The 17,536-nt window shown below is 43.0% G+C and overlaps 2 protein-coding genes across 5 annotated transcripts in view; both read left to right on the top strand.

Annotated features, from left to right (window-relative positions):
• The window catches only part of Polh (DNA polymerase eta), a 36,419-nt gene that overhangs the window by 7,631 nt on the left and 11,252 nt on the right, over positions 1 to 17,536 (top strand). For 3 of the 4 annotated variants that reach the window (XM_059281516.1, XM_059281515.1, XM_059281517.1), the window contains 4 exons: positions 3,128 to 3,342; positions 6,256 to 6,425; positions 12,243 to 12,346; positions 15,018 to 15,137. In XM_059281516.1, coding sequence (XP_059137499.1) covers positions 3,128 to 3,342; positions 6,256 to 6,425; positions 12,243 to 12,346; positions 15,018 to 15,137 — 609 coding nt within the window. The remainder of the gene's footprint in view (positions 1 to 3,127; positions 3,343 to 6,255; positions 6,426 to 12,242; positions 12,347 to 15,017; positions 15,138 to 17,536) is intronic. The other variant, XM_059281518.1, reaches the window with a different exon arrangement.
• Positions 11,051 to 11,462, top strand: LOC131926213 (large ribosomal subunit protein P2-like). The gene has a single exon (XM_059281519.1). The coding sequence runs from the start codon at positions 11,091 to 11,093 to the stop codon at positions 11,439 to 11,441; it is 351 nt and encodes a 116-aa protein (XP_059137502.1). The 5' UTR covers positions 11,051 to 11,090; the 3' UTR covers positions 11,442 to 11,462.

The raw sequence follows: 17,536 nt of genomic DNA, 5'->3' as shown, positions 1-17,536 counted from the left end.
GTGTCATTCTTGGGTCACATCCTTGGTGATGGCAGAAAGGCCTTCTTATTGCCACCCTTCTTTGTGGAAGCCATTTTGCTGAGCCCAAGTTGGAAAGGACAGGGGCCACTTTATTTTCCTTATATTTTTTAAATTTATTTTTATTTCATGTGCATTGGTGTTTAGTCTGCATGTATGTCTGTGTGAGAGTGTCAGATCCCCTGGAACTGGAGTTATAGACAGTTGTGAGCTACCATGTGGGTGCTGGGAATTGAACCCAGGTCTTCTGGAGAGCAGCCAGTACTCTTAACTGCTGTGCCACCTCTCCAGCCCCCTGCTTTCTTGCTTGCTTGCTTGCTTTTTTCTTTTCAGTTGAGCCTGTCTCTCTGCAAACTTGAAGGCCAGCCCTAAAGTGAAAGATGTGTATAGAGGTAGGCACAAGCCTCAGTCATTATAATAGTCCTGTCTTAGTCAGTGTTCTATTCCTGTGAGGGGACACCAAGACCATGGTAACTCTTATAAAAAGAAAGCATTTAATTGTGGCTTGCTTAGACTTTCAGAGGTTTATTAGTCCATTATCCTCGTGGCAGAGAGTATGGAGGTACGCAGGCAGACATGCTAGCTCAGAGTTCTACATCCAGATCCAAAAGCAGGCGGAAGAGGCAGAGATACTAGGTCTGGCTTAAGCATTTGAAACCCCAAAGCCCACCTACCGACACACTTCCTCCAACCAAGCTACACCTACTCCAACAAGGCCACACCTCCTAATCCCTGTCAAGTAGTGCCACTCCCTAATAACCAAGCATTCAAATATATGAGCCTATGGGGGTATTCTTTTTCAAACCACAAGTCCTAATAGTTAATACATACTGAATTAAAGGCAGTATTCTTTATAGGGAATAGCTCTGTTCACTCTCACATTATTTCTAGGTAGGTACTAGTAAAGTTTGTAATCCTGTCTTTATAGTGGTTTTGGTTTTTTGAATTTTGTTTTTGTTTTTGAGAGACAAGGTATCATATATCCTAGGGCAAGTCTTGAAATCACTCTGTAATAGAGAGGATGACTTTCAATTCCTGGTCCTCTTTTCTCCACCTCCTAAGTGCTGGGATTACAGGCCTGCTCTACCATATAGTTTCTGCAATGTGAATCCAGGGTTTCATGTATGCTAAGCAAATACTCGACAGACCAAGCTACATTCCCAGCTCAAAAGAGGTTAAATAGTTTAAGTTCAACAGCTGAGTGGAAGACTGGAGATTCACATGCATGTGTAGCTCAAATCTTAATTGGTCTTAATAAAAACCTGGAGCCAGATATCAGAGTAAATGCTGAAAGATCAGAGAGACAAAGGAGCCAGCCACAGCCACCTCTTACCTCGACAACTCCTCAACCTGAAAAAAGAGTGAGCTCCTGTCTCCTCCCACCTTATATTCCTCTCTCCACTCAACCATATCATTTCCTGTCTCCACTTCCCTAGTGCTGGGATTAAAGGTGTGTGCCTCCCAGGTACTGGGATCAAAGGTGTGAGATCCCAAATGCTGGGGTTAAAAGTGTGAGCCTCTACTGCCTTTCTCTTTTAAACTGGATCAATCTCGTGTAGCTCAGGGTGGACCTTCCTGCTTCCTCCCAAGTGCTAGAATTAAAGATGTATGCTACCACTGCCTGGCCTCTATGGTTAACTAGTGACTAGCTCTGTACTCTGATCTCCAGGCAAGCTTTATTTGTTAGAGTACCGACAAAGTATCAGCATGTGTACTCTTTTCAGAGTCTACTATCTACATTCTCACAATACACTATGTAGTACAATATGCTATAGGCATCAGGCTTTGACTTGGGACTTGAAATATTTCTGAACTGACCTGTGAATTGGATATCTAAAGATACAATTGACAAAAGATTAGTAGCTTTCCGGAAGGTGGTGGTACACGCCTTTAATCCCAGCACTCAGGAATCAGAGACAGGTGGATCTCTGTTAGTTTGAGACCATCCTGTCATCCTGGTCTACAGAGTGAGTTCCAGGACAGCCAGGGCTACACAAAGAAACCCCATCTCAAAAAAAAAATTTGTAGCTTAACCATAAAGCAGAATTAATTCAGTTAATGGAAATACAATATTGCATGCTATGTTAGCAGTATAGAGTCTATGAAATATATGCTATTGACTTTAAAATTTGATTTGGAAAAGGCATACTTCATTAACTTAAACTGCCCTCAGTGAACTGGGCCTTTTCACAGCAATCATTAATTAAGAAAATGCCTCCCAGACTTGCCTACAGGACTATCTGATGGGGCATTTTCTCAATTGAGGTTTCTTTTCCCAGATGACCCTAGCTTGTGTCAAGTTGACAAGTCTTAAATAGATCTATGATGAGATGATATTCCCCTAAAGAAGGTAGCCTACCTGCCCAAATGTATCCTTAAATCCTAGGCACTTGTCTTTATAATGTGAATGATAGTATGTCCAGAGCAATTGGCTTGCACTAACCAAACACCATTGACTGAAATTGAAGTCTATGGTCAGTTTATTGATTTGTAGTAAGAGTTGCTGTCATAAGAAAAATCTGTTCTGCTGAGTGTCATGTTCTCCCTAAGTTGTGTCTTGTTTGAAGATAGACTCTGAAGCAAAAGATTTTTTAGTGTATGTAAATAGCAAAGGGATAAGTGAACATAGTGGTATGTTTCATTGTGCTAGGCTTTCTTTTCCTTTTAGATAGTTCCTTGTCACATAGGTTACTCAGGGTCTGCATGCCTTTTAACTTGGTATAATGCTAGCACTGCATGAAAAGGCTTTCCTAGGATTCTTTCTTTTCCTTTTTCTATTGCTTATCTACCTATCCATTGTTCCCTTCAGTTGGGTAATTATTACATCTTTATTAAGCCACTTGCTTATTGATTTTTTTTTTTTTTTTTTTAAGACAGGGTTTCTCTGTGTAGCCTAGCTGTCCTGGAAGTAGCTCTGTAGACCAGGCTGGCCTTGAACTCACAGAAATCTTCTGCCTGCCTCGGCCTCCCCAGTGCTGCGATTAAAGGCAAGTGCCACCATGGCCCGGCACTTATGGATATTCTCGTTCATTATAAGAAGAACAACATGGGGCTGACAGTCTCAAGGTTGTGTCCATTTATGGCCTACTTGTATGATCCTTATACTCAGGTACCGGGAAGCTAGTGTTGAAGTCATGGAGATAATGTCTCAGTTTGCTGTGATTGAACGTGCCAGCATCGATGAGGCTTATATAGATCTGACCAGTGCTGTACAAGACAGACTTCAGAAGTTAGAAGGTCAGCCTATCTCAGCAGACTTGTTACCAAGCACTTACATTGAAGGGTTGCCCCGAGGCCCTACAACAGAAGAGACTATTCAGAAAGGTACTTGTATAGCATAACATTACTTCTGCTTCCTGCTTTTGGAACCTGCTTTACTTGGTTATGCTGATTCTTTTTAGAATGATACTTAAATTATCGCCTGTATGTATCATAGAAACTCACATGAAAGGATATACAAATTCTCGTTATCTTTCTGGGTATATCCATGATAAGAAGCTGTGAAATTTGTATAAAAGTAAGTATCTCTTTAGATATGTAACCACTTCAGCTTAGTATTAGCAACAGAAGGTAGAAGGCTGACTGCTTCCTTCATCTGTAGATTAATTCAGATTATTGTCATTTAGTTTCTTGATTTATTCAACAGCAAGCAGAATGAGCTTTTTACTTTTTACTTATTTTTTATGTGTGTGTTTTGCCTGTGTGTATGTCTTCATACCACATGTGTGCAGTGCCTGAGGAGGCCAGAAGAGGGTATTAGATCTCCTAGGGCTGGAGTTGTGGATGCTGGGAATTGAACCCAGGTCGTCTGAAGAGCAGTCAGTGCTCTTAACTGCTGAGCCATCTCTCTAGCACCAGAATGAGTTTTTTAAATGGAGACCCAAGGTGTAAGGGTTAACTAATTTAAATTTTTTCCTCAAGGGAAAGGGTCTTTCTTTGTAGCCCAGGCTGGCCTTAAGTTCTCTATCCTTCTCCCACCCCAGCTGTTGGAGTTACTAGGATTACAGGCATGTGCTACCACAAGCAGTCATAGATATATATTTATGTATTTTAGTTCTCACAAATGCTTTGTAAGTTGCAAGTTTTGTGAGCAGCAACAGCAGTTTTGAACAGGAAGATAAGGTTGATAGATTGGTAACACTAGTAGTTAAGAGTATTTGAATTGTGGGCGTTATATGGTGAGTTTTGGGTTTGAGCCTTTTGGTTTGCACTGGAGACAAACCCAGAGCCTCCATTGTACTAGCAGGTGCCTGTCCTCTGAGTGGACCCTCAAACCAAGTGGGAAGAGTTGAGGTGGTTGGGCCTGTGATACTGTTCTTGTTCTGCAGGTGTCTTACTTTTCTGTTGCTGTGCAGATATATGATCAAGGCAGCTTGTAGAAGGGTTTACTGGGCTTAGCGTTTCAGTGGTGGAGTCCTTGACTGTCACAGGAGCATGGCAACAGGCGAGCAGGCCTGGTGCTGGAGCAGCAGCTGAGAGCTCACATGTTGGACAACAACCACAAGGAAGAGAGAAGGCTAACAAGGAGTGTCGTGGGCTTTTGAAACCTCAAAGCCTACCCCAGGGGACACACCTCTTCCAACAAGGCCATACCTCCTAAGCTTCCCAAAGAGTTGTACCCACAGGGGACCAAGCATTCAAATATATGAGCTTCCCAGGGGCATTCTCATTCAAACCACCACAGCAAGTGAAGGCATTTACTGGCTGATGACTGAGTTCAGTCCCAGGACCTGCACTGTGAAAGGGAAGAACTGACTCCTGCAAGTTGTTCTTTGATCTCCACATACTTGGTTTTGGTGCATACTCCTTTCCTCAACCTATAAAATAAACACATCTCAATTTGTTTTTAAATTGAAAGGGTACTAGAGGGATGGCTCAGTAGTCAGGAGCACACACACACCGCTTTTGCAAAAGGCTCCCAACACCCACATCAGGCAGATTACTACCACCTGTAACAATAGCTCCAAGGAATTTGACACTCTCTTCTGGCCTCTTGAGAACGCCTGCACTCACATGCACAGTCTTATACACAGACACACAAGGATACACGTAATTAAAAACAAATACTTTTTTAAAAAAGTTAAGGTAGTTTAAGTAAGAAATAAAAGGTGAGTGAGGCAGGATGAGTTGTAGTGATACGGGAAATGATTTTGATATGGGCTGTGTTGATATGGCTTCACAGTGGGAAACGGGGTGGGGCAGCTAATGTTATTTAAAGTCTGAGCTTTTTTTGAGAACAGAGGGTAGCCCAGCATGCCTTTAATCCAGGTATGTGGACCTCAGAGTTCAAGGTCAGCCTCTTCTACAGAGTGAGTTCTAGGACTGCCAGGGATACACAGAAACCCTGTCTCTAAACACTGAAGAAATGTAAAGAAGAAAATTTGAGGGAACACATTTTTAAACCCTTGCTCCTGAGCTGGGAGTAGAGATCAATGATAGTATGTTTGAACCATGGGTTCAGCACTGAAAAGAATCAATAAATCATTATTCATGAATGATTGTTAACATAAGAATTATTTACACATTATCACTATAAGTTTTAACCTAAGCTGAAACTAAGCCTTCTGGAATTGGTATGTTTGAATGTGATTGGTTTTCTAAACCTATGTATCTAGGGCTGGTGAGATGTCTCAGCAGGTAAAAGGGCCTGCCACCAAACCTAACAACCCAGGTTTCATCCCTTTGACCCACATGTGCATATGCCCATGCAGACAAAACAAATAAAATGCAATTGTAAATAAAATGGAGCTGGAGAGATGGCTTCGTGGTTAAAAGCACTTACTGTTCCTCTAGAGGACCCAAATTTGGTTCCCAGCATTGACATTGTGAGACCACCTTCAACTCCAGCTCCAAAGGATCCAAAACCCTCTCTGGCCCCCAGGGGTACCTACACACATGCCATACACAGACACACACATAAATAAAAATAAAGTTTAAAGTAAACCTATGTGTCTAAAGTACCTGAAATCAAACCATTTCTGCATTGAATGGTAAATATAGTCCTGTGCTGCTTAATGTCAGGCATATGCTCTGGGAAATGTGTCCCTGGGTGATTTCATCACTGTGCAAATATCATGGATTTAGAGAAAGCTAGATCATATAGCCTACTCTACATTAAGTTCTAATGCCATATACCATCATGTATGTAGTCTGCCCTTGAGCAAATGTTATGTGATTCGTTACTGAAAATAACTAATTTAAAAAATGTCTAAGTGTAATCTTCTCAACTTTTTTCAGAGGAAATTCGAAAACAAGGCTTGCTTCAGTGGCTTGGTTCTCTTCAGATTGATGAGCCCACCTCTCCAGACCTACGGTTGACTGTGGGAGCAGTGATTGTGGAAGAAATGAGAGCAGCCATAGAGAGGAAGACTGGTTTTCAGTGTTCAGCTGGAATCTCACACAATAAGGTGAAGGCTTACTGTAGACCTCAAAGAGAAGCATTGATACTTTTAGTAAAGTACAGCAAGGATGGATGGGTATTAGTGGATATTTAAAATTCATGTTGAGAGCCTGGTGTGGTAGTGCATGTCTGTACTTCCACCACTTGGGAGGTGGAAGCAGGAAAATCAAGAGTTCTAGAGTTCCAGGCCAGTCTACTCATATAGAGACCTTGTCTCAAAAAACTTAAAAAGGGGGGGGGGGCACTGGAGAGGGGACTCATCAATTAAGAGCACTGGTTATTCTTCCAGAAGACCTGGGCTCAATTCCCACCACCTACATGGTAGCTCTCAACTGTCTGTAAATACAGTTCCAGGGGACCCAACACTTCTTCTGGCCTCTGAGGGCATTGCATGCACATGCTGTACAGACATAAATGTAGGCAAAACACCCATACACATAAAATAATGTTTTTTAATTGTTTAACATTTTGGGACTGGTAAGATGTTTCAGTGGGTAAAGGTACTTGCCACCAAGTTTAATGACCTGAGTTCCACCTAGAACCCACATGATAGAAGAAGAGAACCAAATTGTCCTTTGACCTCCATATGTACAATGCCCCCCATAAATGTCACTTTTTAAAAACTTAGCTAGCCGGGCAATGGTGGCGCACACCTTTAATCCCAGCACTCGAGAGGCAGAGGCAGGCGTATCTCTGTGAGTTCAAGGCCAGCCTGGGCTACAGAGCAAGTGAGATCCAGGACAGGCATCAAAATTACACAGAGAAACCCTATCTCAAAAAACCAAAACCAAAAAAAAAAAAAACTTAGCTAAAATAAAATTCATATTGAGACTCAAATAAAAGCTTAAGTAATAACATTATTTGACATGCATAAGTAACTTTCCTAAGGAGCAGCCTGAAAGCTGACACAAATTATATTTTTTTAGTGATTGAACCATCTGTATAGAAAAGCTGAAGCCTGGAGCTGCAGAGATGGCTCAGTGGTTAAGAGGCTACTCTTCCAGAGCACCCACATGGCAGCTCACAACTATCTGTAACTCCAGTTCTAAGGGAACCAACAACCCTCACACAGACACACATGCAGGCCCAATGCACATAAAAATAAATCTTTTTTTTTTAAGTTATATTATTAAAAAATAAAAAAAGCCAGCTGGTGGATCTCTGTGAGTTCGAGGCCAGTCTGGTCTACAAAGTGAATTCCAGGACATTCAAAGCTGTTACACAGAAAAACTGACTCGGAAAAAAAAAGGAAAGCTGAGGCTTTGAACTTTTATAAATTAGCCTATTTCATTTATTGTCACTTGCTGTATATTTTTGTTGTTTTGTCTTATATGTTTTGGCTTTCTGAGGCAAGTTCTCATGTAGCTCAGGCTAGCCTTGAACTTCCTGTGTACCAAAGACAACCTGATCTTCCTTTCTCTACCTCCAAAGTCCTGGGATTACAGGCATCTGCTACTACACTTAGCTTTATTGTTTCCTTATATGGAATTGCCTGGATATTTTATGTTTTTGCCATTCCTTGTGCGTATATGTATACAGATGTGAGTTTGGCGTGTTTGTGATATGTACATATGTGTGTCATAATCTGTCACTCCTCTGCTGTACTCCTTTGAGGCAGGGTCTCTCTCTGAACATAGCATTTCTTTGGAGGAGAGTGGGCTATCCTAGCAGCCAACAAGTCCCAGAGGTCTCCCTGTCTCTTCCCCGCCAGTGCTGGGGTTGCGAGTGTGTGCAGGATTATTCACAGCTTGTTTCATAGGTGCTGGCATTCAAACTCCAACCCTCAGGCTTGAGCGATTGGGGCAGTAAGAGAAAGGTGGCTGCAGTCACATTTTAATTTGGACCACTATTTTTAAAATGGGGAACACAGACAATTCTCAGTAGTCCAAAAGCAGAATAACTGATTTGCTAACTACCTGTGAATAAAGTACAGTGAAAACATAAGACTTCCGTCACCAGGCGATGGTTGTGTAAGCCTTTAATCCCAGCACTCAGGAGGCAGAGGCAGGTGGATCTCTATTCGTTCAAGGCCAGCCTGGTCTACAGAGTGAGTTCCAGGACAGCCAGGAATGTTACACAGAGAAACCCTGTTTCAAAAAAAAAAAAAAAAAGACTTCCATCAACTCTAACCAAGGCTCCATAATGAGCAGGAGCTGACCAGGTCACTGCCACCTGCTTCTGCTCTAACCGAAGGAAAGTTGCTAAGCTACCCAGAAGAATTTTGGGGTTTTTTGGCTATATGAAAGGGAGGGAAACTATTCCTAATGTAATATAATATAGATCATACTAAATATTGCCTTAAGTTACTAAAGAATTTTACCAATAGCTGGTCATGGTGGTGCACATTGTGTGTGTGTGGTCTGTGGTGTTGTTTTAATTCATCTATTTATTTTACATCCCAGCCAAAGCCTACCCTCCCCCATCCTCTCCTTCTAGTACCTTCTCACCCCCCCCCTCCACCTCCAATCCCCTCCTCTTCCTTCTCTCTCCAGGAAAGGGCAGGTTTCCCATAAGTATCAATAAAACATGGCATATCAAGTTGCAGTAAGGCTAAGCACCCCTGCATGTATTAAGACTGGGCAAGGCGACCTAATAGGAATAGGGTCCCAAAAGTCAGTAAAAGAGTTGGAGACAGCCCCTGTTCCCATTTTTAGAAGTCTCACAAGAAGACCAATCTACATAACTGTAAAATATATGCAGAGGCCTAGGTCAGCCCCATGCAGGCTCCCTGGTTGTCCATTCAGTCTCTGTGAGCCCCTATGAGCCCAGATTAATTGATTGTGTGAGCCTTCCTATGGTGTCCTTGACCTGTCTGGCTGCTACACTCATTCCCCCTCCTCCCCCTCCTTCCCCTCCTCCTCTTCCTCCTCCTCCCCTTCCTCCCCCTCACCCTCTTCAGGATTCCTGAACTAGATCGTACCTCTCTGATGACAATTGGGCCAGGCACCAATCTGGTCACAGGAGATGGCCAATTCATGCTACTTGACCACTATTGCTAGAAGTCTAAATTGGGGTCCTCCTCATAGACTCCTGGGAGATTCCCCTGTGCCAGGCTTCCACCCAACGCCCCAAAATGCCCACTCCCCCAGCAGTTCTTTTCAGCGCTCTCCCTCTCCAAGCCTTCCCCTAACCTGATCACTCATGTTCCCATCCTCACCTGCCCTCAGTCCACTCACAAAATCTCTACTATTTCCCCTTCCCAGGGAGATCTGAATGTCCCCTCATGAACCCTCCTTGTTACCTAGTCTCTCTAGGTCTGCAGGTTATAGCATAGTTATGCTTTATTTTACAGCTAATATCCACTTATGAGTGAGTATATACCATGTTTGTCTTTTTCAGTCTGGGTTACCTCACTCAGCATGGTTTTTTCTAGTTCTATCCATTTGCCTTCAAAATTCCTGGTGTCCTTGTTTTTAACAACTGAGTAATACTCCATTTTGTAAGTGAACCACATTTTCTTTATCCATTCCTCGGTTGAGGGACATCTAGGTTGTTTTCAGTGGCTATTACAAATAAAGGTGCTATGAACATAGTTGAGCAGGTGTCCTTGTGGTATGATTGAGCATCCTTTGGGTATATGTCCAAGAGCGGTATAACTGGGTCTTGTCATAGGTTGATTGTCAGTTTTCTGAGAAACTGACTTCCAAAGTGCCTGTACAAGTTTGCACTCTCACCAGCAATGGAAGAGTGTTCCCCAGGTGGTGCATGCTTTTAATTTTAATTTTTTAATTTGCTTTTTTTTTTTTTTTCCATTTGGGAGGCAGAGGCAGGTGCCTCTTTGTGCGTTCTAGGCCAGCCTGGTCTAGTGAGTTCCAGGACAGCCAGAGCCTCATAATAAAGAGACTGTGTATTAGTCAGGGTTCTCTAGAGCAGTGGTTCTGAATCTGTGTGTATCAACCCCTTAGGGGGCTGAAAGACCTTTTCACAGGGGTCAAAAATTATATATCCTGCATATCAAATATTTACATAATGACTCAGAACTAGCAAAATTAGTTATGAAGTAGCAATGGAAATAATTTTATGGTTGGGGGTCACCACAACATGAAGAACTGTATTAAATGGTTGCATCATTAGGAAGGTTGAGAACCACTGCTCTAGAGGAACAGAACTTACAGAATGAATATATATATATATATACATATATATTTATTAGACTTATTAATGGCTTACAGGCTGTGCACCAGCTTGTCCAACAATAGCTGTCTACCAATGAAAGGTCCAAGAATCCAGTAGTTGTTCAGTCTATGAGGCTGGATGTCTCAGTTGTTCTTCAGTATATACTAGAATCCCAAAGAAGTAGGCTCTAATGCCAGTGAAGGAATGGATTTGCCAGCAACAGCAAGTGGACAAATACAGAGCAAGCTTCCTTCCATGTCCTTTGTACAGGCTACAGGCAGAAGGTGTGTCCCAGGGTAAAGGTGGATCTTCCCACCTCAACTGATTACAAGTTGGTCTCGCCAGGTGGTAGTGTCGCATGCCTTTAATCTCAGCACGCGGGAGGCAGAGGCAGGTGGATCTCTGTGAGTTTGAGGCCAGCCTTGTCTATAGAATTAGTTCCAGGGCTGCCAGGACTACACAGAAAAAGCCTGTCTTAGAAAAAAAAAGTGGGGAGGGCTTTTGCTGCCTGACGCTGCTGAGGTCGCACGGGTGAGGCCTGTCCGCAGCAGCCGACATGCGCTACGTCGCCTCTTATTTGCTTGCCGCCCTTGGGGGCAACTCCTCTCCCAGCGCCAAAGACATTAAGAAGATACTAGACAGACAGCGTGGGCATCGAGGCGGCGATGACCGGCTCAACAAGGTCATCAGTGAGCTGAATGGAAAAAACATGGAGGATGTCATCGCCCAGGGTGTTGGCAAACTTGCCAGTGTGCCTGCTGGTGGGGCTGTGGCTGTTTCTGCTGCCCCTGGCTCTGCAGCTCCTGCTGCTGGTTCTGCCCCTGCTGCAGCAGAGGAGAAGACAGACGAGAAGAAGGAGGAGTCCGAAGAGTCAGATGATGACATGGGATTTGGCTTGTTTGATTAAATTCTTGCTCCCCTGCAAATAAAGCCTTTTTATGTTAAAAAAAAAAGAAAGAAAGAAAGAAAGAAAGAAAGAAAGAAAGAAAGAAAGAAAGAAAGAAAGTAAAAAGGGGGGCAGAGAGATTCTTTCCACTTCAAATGATTTAATTAAGTAAAAAAAAAGAAAAAAATCCCTCCAGCCACTCAGGTTTTAGTTAATCCAGATATAGTCAAGTTGACAACCAAGAATAGCCATCACAGACCATGTCTCAAAGGAAAAAAGAATCTTACTAGTGAAATTAAGGAATGATTATGTATAAATGTATGTTTATGTATTTATGTGGAGGGAGATAACCATTTATTTTTTAGTTTTCAATTATAGGTATATGTATGTGTCTCTGTGTAGGTAGTCTTCCCTAGTCTTCCCACATTCACTTCCAAATGTTGACATTACAGGATTGCACCACCGTTCTTGGCCTATTTTAACATTTTCACATTTACATGAATAAGAAGTGAATCTTACTTGAGTTTCTTCTCTGTTTTTTAAACCTATTGTGAGAAAAGTCTCAAATAGATGATAAAGGAAAAAATGACTTTAGGAAAACAGAAGAGTGTAGGGAGAACAGTGAGGAAAACGTTTTCCCCAGAGGATTCTGTGGAACTCAGAGGTTTTGAGTTTCTGGTTATATTTTGATTTTCATGTGGAAGTTATTCGGATAGCCATTAAGCTGTGCCTCTGTGTATGTGTATGCGTGCTTTAGTATTTACCAACTGTACATAGTTACCTTACTAATATTAATGATTTTATTGTTCTCTGTGCTTCTAGGTCCTGGCAAAACTCGCCTGTGGACTAAACAAGCCCAACCGCCAAACTCTGGTCTCACATGGGTCAGTCCCACAGCTTTTCAGCCAGATGCCAATTCGTAAAATGTAAGTATTCAGGGAGGACCTGCAGTTTCCTCATGTCCATGTGAATGATCTCTGCTTGTAGTGTCTTTTGTGCCTCATAAAGGTTTAGGCTCAGAGAATATAGGTACCAGTCAGAGAGGCAACACTGAAAAACTTATGAACTACATTTAGGCTTTTTTTCTAAATGAATTTTCAATTCAGGGTAGTCTGTGGTATATACCTAATCCTTAATTAAAAAACAAAACAAAACTGCCAGGTGTAGTGGCGCATACCTTTAATCCTAGCACTTAAGAGGCAGACGCAGGAGCGTCTCTGAGTTTGAGATCAGCCTGGTTTATATATCAAGTTCCAGAACAGCCAGGGCTGTGTAGACGCACCCTGTCTCAAAACAACGGAAGAACTGAAAGTGGCGTGGTGATGGACGCCTGTAACCCCCGCACTGGAGAGGCAGAGAAAGGGGCAGGAGCATCACTCATGAACTAAGGTCTACGTAATGAATACCTGGCCACCCAGGGCTGCGGGGGCTGGGAAGACAGCTCACTGGGTAAGAGCACTTGTTGCCCAAGTATGAGGACCAGAGTTCAAAATCCCTAGTACCCTCCTAAAAAGCCAGATGTGGTTGCTTGTGCACTCCCCTGTAACCTCAGTACTGTGGAGCGGGGAGAGTGCCCTACAGCTCCTGAACTGTGGGGGATGGAGATGGGGATTCCCAGGACTTCGATGGCTGCCACCCAGCTCCAAGTACAGTGAAAGACCCTGTCTCAAGGAAATAATTCTGAGAATGATAGAACACCTAACATCCTGAAGCCTACACATGTGTACATATACCGCACATACCAAACACACACCTGAGTTTTAGCTCTGTACCTAACTTCCTCCTGGCTTTGTACTCAAGTCTATCAAATATGAAACAAATAAAATTGTACTTCTCTTGGGAGGGTACTGAGACAAGGTCTCACTAAACAGTCTAGGCTGGCCTCATACTGGGGGTGTTCCTTATGACTCAGCCTCCTAAATGCTAGGATTATGGGTACAAGCAACTACCTCTGGAATTTTACTTTTCTTTACTATTAAATCAAGGGGTTTTGTTTGTTTGCTGTTGAGACAGGGTCTCTATAGTCCAAGTGAGCCTGGAATTCACTGTGCCACCCAGGCTCACTTGAAACTCACTGAATGCTTGTGATTCCAGATGGAAGCCACCATACCTGGCTCAGTCCAAAAGTTTTCAGATCTGCTAAACTGCTCTCCGATGAGCATGAAAACAAAGCTGACCTGATAAAGGTTTATGGACTGGAGGTGGTAGAGAGGCAGCCGAGGACAAAGCAGCCTGGAGACATTCAGCAGAAAGAGGAAAGTGTAAGATACTCTCAGGGAACCTAGGGAGACGTGAAATAGTCCGTGTTGATGGAGACACTGAAAGAGAAACACTGAGGGTAGAGGAAGGACATGTTGTAGGTCACTCAAAGCTAGCTGAGGAACATTGGCCATGGAAAAGGTTGTGGGTTTGGAACGTTTGAAGGGGGGGGTGTTTGTTTTTTTGTTCGTTTTTTTGTTGTTTTTCAAGACAAGGTTTCTCTGTGTTGCCCTTGCTGTCCTGGAACTCATTCTGTAGACCGGGCTGGCCTGGAACTTAGAGATCCACCTGCCTCTGTATCCCCAACGCTGGGATTAAAGGCGTGCACCACTTCTGCCTGGCTTGTTGGTTTGGTTTGAGAGTTTCAAGTCTCATTCTTTAGCTCTGGCTGACCTCAAATTCACAAAAACTCACAGAGATCTACCTGTCTCTGCCTCCCAAGTGCTGGGATTAAAGGTGTGTGCCACTACACCTGGCTGGGTTTGAAATTTTAATCTGCAAATGGGACAGTAGGTTTTACACACTGAAAATTTAATATACAAGAACATGAAAACTGAAGTTTTTACATTCAGTTGACTTGATAACAAATCAATGATGAATATTTTATTTATGCTCCTGTTAATCTTCCCAGCTCCCTGCGTGAAGAGTCATCTAGTTTTCTTTGTTTTTCTGTGTGCATGTGTATGAGAATGCAGTGCACTCGTGAGCCCCTTCCCGAGGGCTCCAGGGTCAGACTCTGTGTGCACGTGAATGAGAATGCAGGGCACGCGTGAGCCCCTTCCAGAGGGCTCCAGGGTCAGACTCTGTGTGCACGTGAATGAGAATGCAGTGCACTCGTGAGCCCCTTCCCGAGGGCTCCAGGGTCAGACTCTGTGTGCACGTGAATGAGAATGCAGGGCACGCGTGAGCCCCTTCCAGAGGGCTCCAGGGTCAGACTCTGTGTGCATGTGTATGAGAATGCAGGGCACACGTGAGCCCCTTCCCGAGGGCTCCAGGGTCAGACTCTGTGTGCATGTGTATGAGAATGCAGGGCACGCGTGAGCCCCTTCCCGAGGGCTCCAGGGTCAGACTCTGTGTGCACGTGAATGAGAATGCAGGGCACTCGTGAGCCCCTTCCCGAGGGCTTCAGGGTCAGACTTTAACCACCAGCACCTTTGCTTGCTGAGCTCTGAAGCCCTCCCTCAGCTTTGTGCTGGACAGTTCAGAGTCTGCAGGACTAGAACATTCTCTGCTTTCCTCTGAATCTTTGGGAGAGCTACTTGGAGCAGCAGAATGTCTTTGTTTTGGTTAACTGTATATTTAAATGTGACCTATAAATTCCTTCTCTCCTTTGTTTAGCCGCAGTCTTGGAGGAAAGCTTGGGGCTTCTGTCATTGAAATCCTTGGGGTAGAATACATGGGAGAACTGACCCAGTTCACTGAATCCCAGCTACAGAATCATTTTGGAGAGAAGAATGGGTAAGTGGTTTATAATATTTTTCTTTCTTTCTTTTTTCTTTTTCTTTTTTTTTTTTTTTGTTTTTTTTTTTTTTTTTTTGTTTTTTTGAGACAGGGTTTCTCGCTTTGTAGACCAGGCTGGCCTCGAACTCACAGAGATCCACCTGGCTCTGCCTCCCAAGTGCTGGGATTAAAGGCGTGCACCACCACCGCCCGGCTTCTTTTTTTTTAATTGTTTTGGTTTTTCAAGACAGGATTTCTCTGTGCAGCCCTGGCTGTCCTAGAACTCAGAGATCACCTGCATCTGCCTCCCGAGTGCTGGGATTAAAGGTGTGTGCTACCACGCTTGCTGTAAAGTTATTATTTTTCTTTCTTTCTTTCTTTCTTTCTTTTTTTTTTTTTTTTTTTTTTCATGTGTGTTGGTGTCTTGGCTGCATGCATGTCTGTGTAAGGGTGTCAGAACCCCTGGAACTGGAATTATAGAAAGTCTTGAGCTGCCATGTGGGTGCTGGGAATTGAACCTGGGTTCTCTGGAAGAGCAGCCAGTGCTCTTTTTTTTTTTCCTAAAGATTTATTTATTTATTATGTATAGTATTCTGTCTGCATGTATACCTGCAGGCCAGAAGAGGGCGCCAGATCTCATTACAGATGGTTGTGAGCCACCATGTAGTTGCTGGGATTGAACTCAGGACCTCTGGAAGAGCTGCCAGTGCTCTTAACCACTGAGCCATCTTTCCAGCCCATTTATATTATTTTTCAAACATAACCTTTATAGAGATGTTAAGTTCAATATAGATAAAAGCTTTTAGTAGACAGGGTCAGATAGCCAGATTCAAACTTGGTATGTAACCAAAGGTAGCCTTGAAGTGCTGATCCTCTCTCTACCTCCCAAATTCTTAGAAAACAGACATGCACCAGCATACCCAGCCTATGACCTATGTCCCATGGGGTCATTTCATGGGTTGGTCCTTTAAAATATTATTTATAAATATTTATTTATATATACTATAAATATATTAAATATTTATTTATAAATAAAATATTCCCAACCAGGTGGTGGCGGCAGCGGCGGTGGTGGTGCACGCCTTTAATCTCAGCACTTGGGAGGCAGAGGCAGGTGGATCTCTGTGAGTTCGAGGCCAGCCTGGTCTACAAAGCAAGTTCTAGGACAGCCAAGGCTGTTATACAAAGAAACCCTGTCTCAGAGAAAATAATAATAATAATAATAATAATAATAATAATAATAATAATATTAGTTCCTGCCAGACATAGTAGGCTGTAATCTTAGAACTTGGAAGACAGAAGCACAAGTTTGAGATTTAAAAAAAAAAAAAGAAAGAAAGAAAAATAAAGAATGAAAGAAAGGCTTGGGATATCATTCATTGTTGGACACTTTCCTAACATGCTACATACAAGGCTTTTGGCTCTATCCCCAGCACTGAAAAAATTCTAAAAGTTCGGCTGGAGAGATGGCTCAGAGGTTAAGAGCACTGGCTGTTCTTCCAGAGGTCCTGAGTTCAATTCCCAGCAACCACATGGTGGCTCACAACCATCTAGTATGAGATCTGGCTCCCTCTTCTGGCCTGCAGGGATAACATGCAGGCAGAACATTGTATACCTAATAAATAAATAAATAAATCTTTAAAAAAAAAAATTCTAAAAGTTAAACAGTTAGGTCACTATGTCCTATTACTCTGAAGTAGTTTTGTCTTATACCTGGGTGGTTGATAGGAATTGTTCATTTGAAGCCTGAATATGTACTCTTCCCCCCCCCCTTTTTTTTTTTTCCAAAGATTTATTTATCATCTACAGAGTGTTCTGTCTGCATGTATCCCTGCAGGCCAGAAGAGGGCACCAGATCCCATTCTAGATGGTTGTGAACCACCATGTGGTTGCTGGGAACTGAACTTGGGACCTCTGGAAGAGCAGCCAGTGCTCTCAACCTCTAAGCCATCTCTCCAACCCCCCCCCCCCCCATGTACTCTTACCATGTTTATTTTTGCAGTATTGGGAATTGAGCCCAAGGCCTTGCACATGCTAGACAAGCACCCTACTATAAAGATAATCAGCTTTTTTCCTTTACTTTTTATTCAAGTCTTACTAAGTTGTCCAGGCAGGCTTTGAACATGTAATTCTTCTGCCTCAGATGCCCAAGTCCCATGAATTCAAGATCTACACAACCAGGCTAGTCCTATTATATCATTTATGTTTGGTCTTTTGCTGGTGTTACATGCAAATCCTTGTGTGTCAGCCCTAGTAAGCTCAAAAAGATGAATTGGTGGCTTACTTGTTGAACATCGTCGTGTCGTGATCTCTCTCTTTTCCTCCTCCTCCGTTGTTGTTGTTGAGAGAGATCACGACAACGATGTGTCGTGATCTCTCTCTTTTCCTCCTCCTCCGTTGTTGTTGTTGAGAGAGAT

The sequence above is a fragment of the Peromyscus eremicus genome, chromosome 16_21 (genome assembly GCF_949786415.1).
Source record: "Peromyscus eremicus chromosome 16_21, PerEre_H2_v1, whole genome shotgun sequence".
Taxonomy (NCBI): Eukaryota; Metazoa; Chordata; class Mammalia; order Rodentia; family Cricetidae; genus Peromyscus; species Peromyscus eremicus.
The sequence above is the reverse complement of the archived record's forward strand: the minus strand, read 5'-3'. Positions and strand labels throughout refer to the sequence as shown.

What these genes read in the sequence shown, in the direction of transcription:
- LOC131926213 (XM_059281519.1), top strand. Translation starts at nt 11,091, where the DNA reads ATGCGCTACGTCGCCTCTTATTTGCTTGCCGCCCTTGGGGGCAACTCC.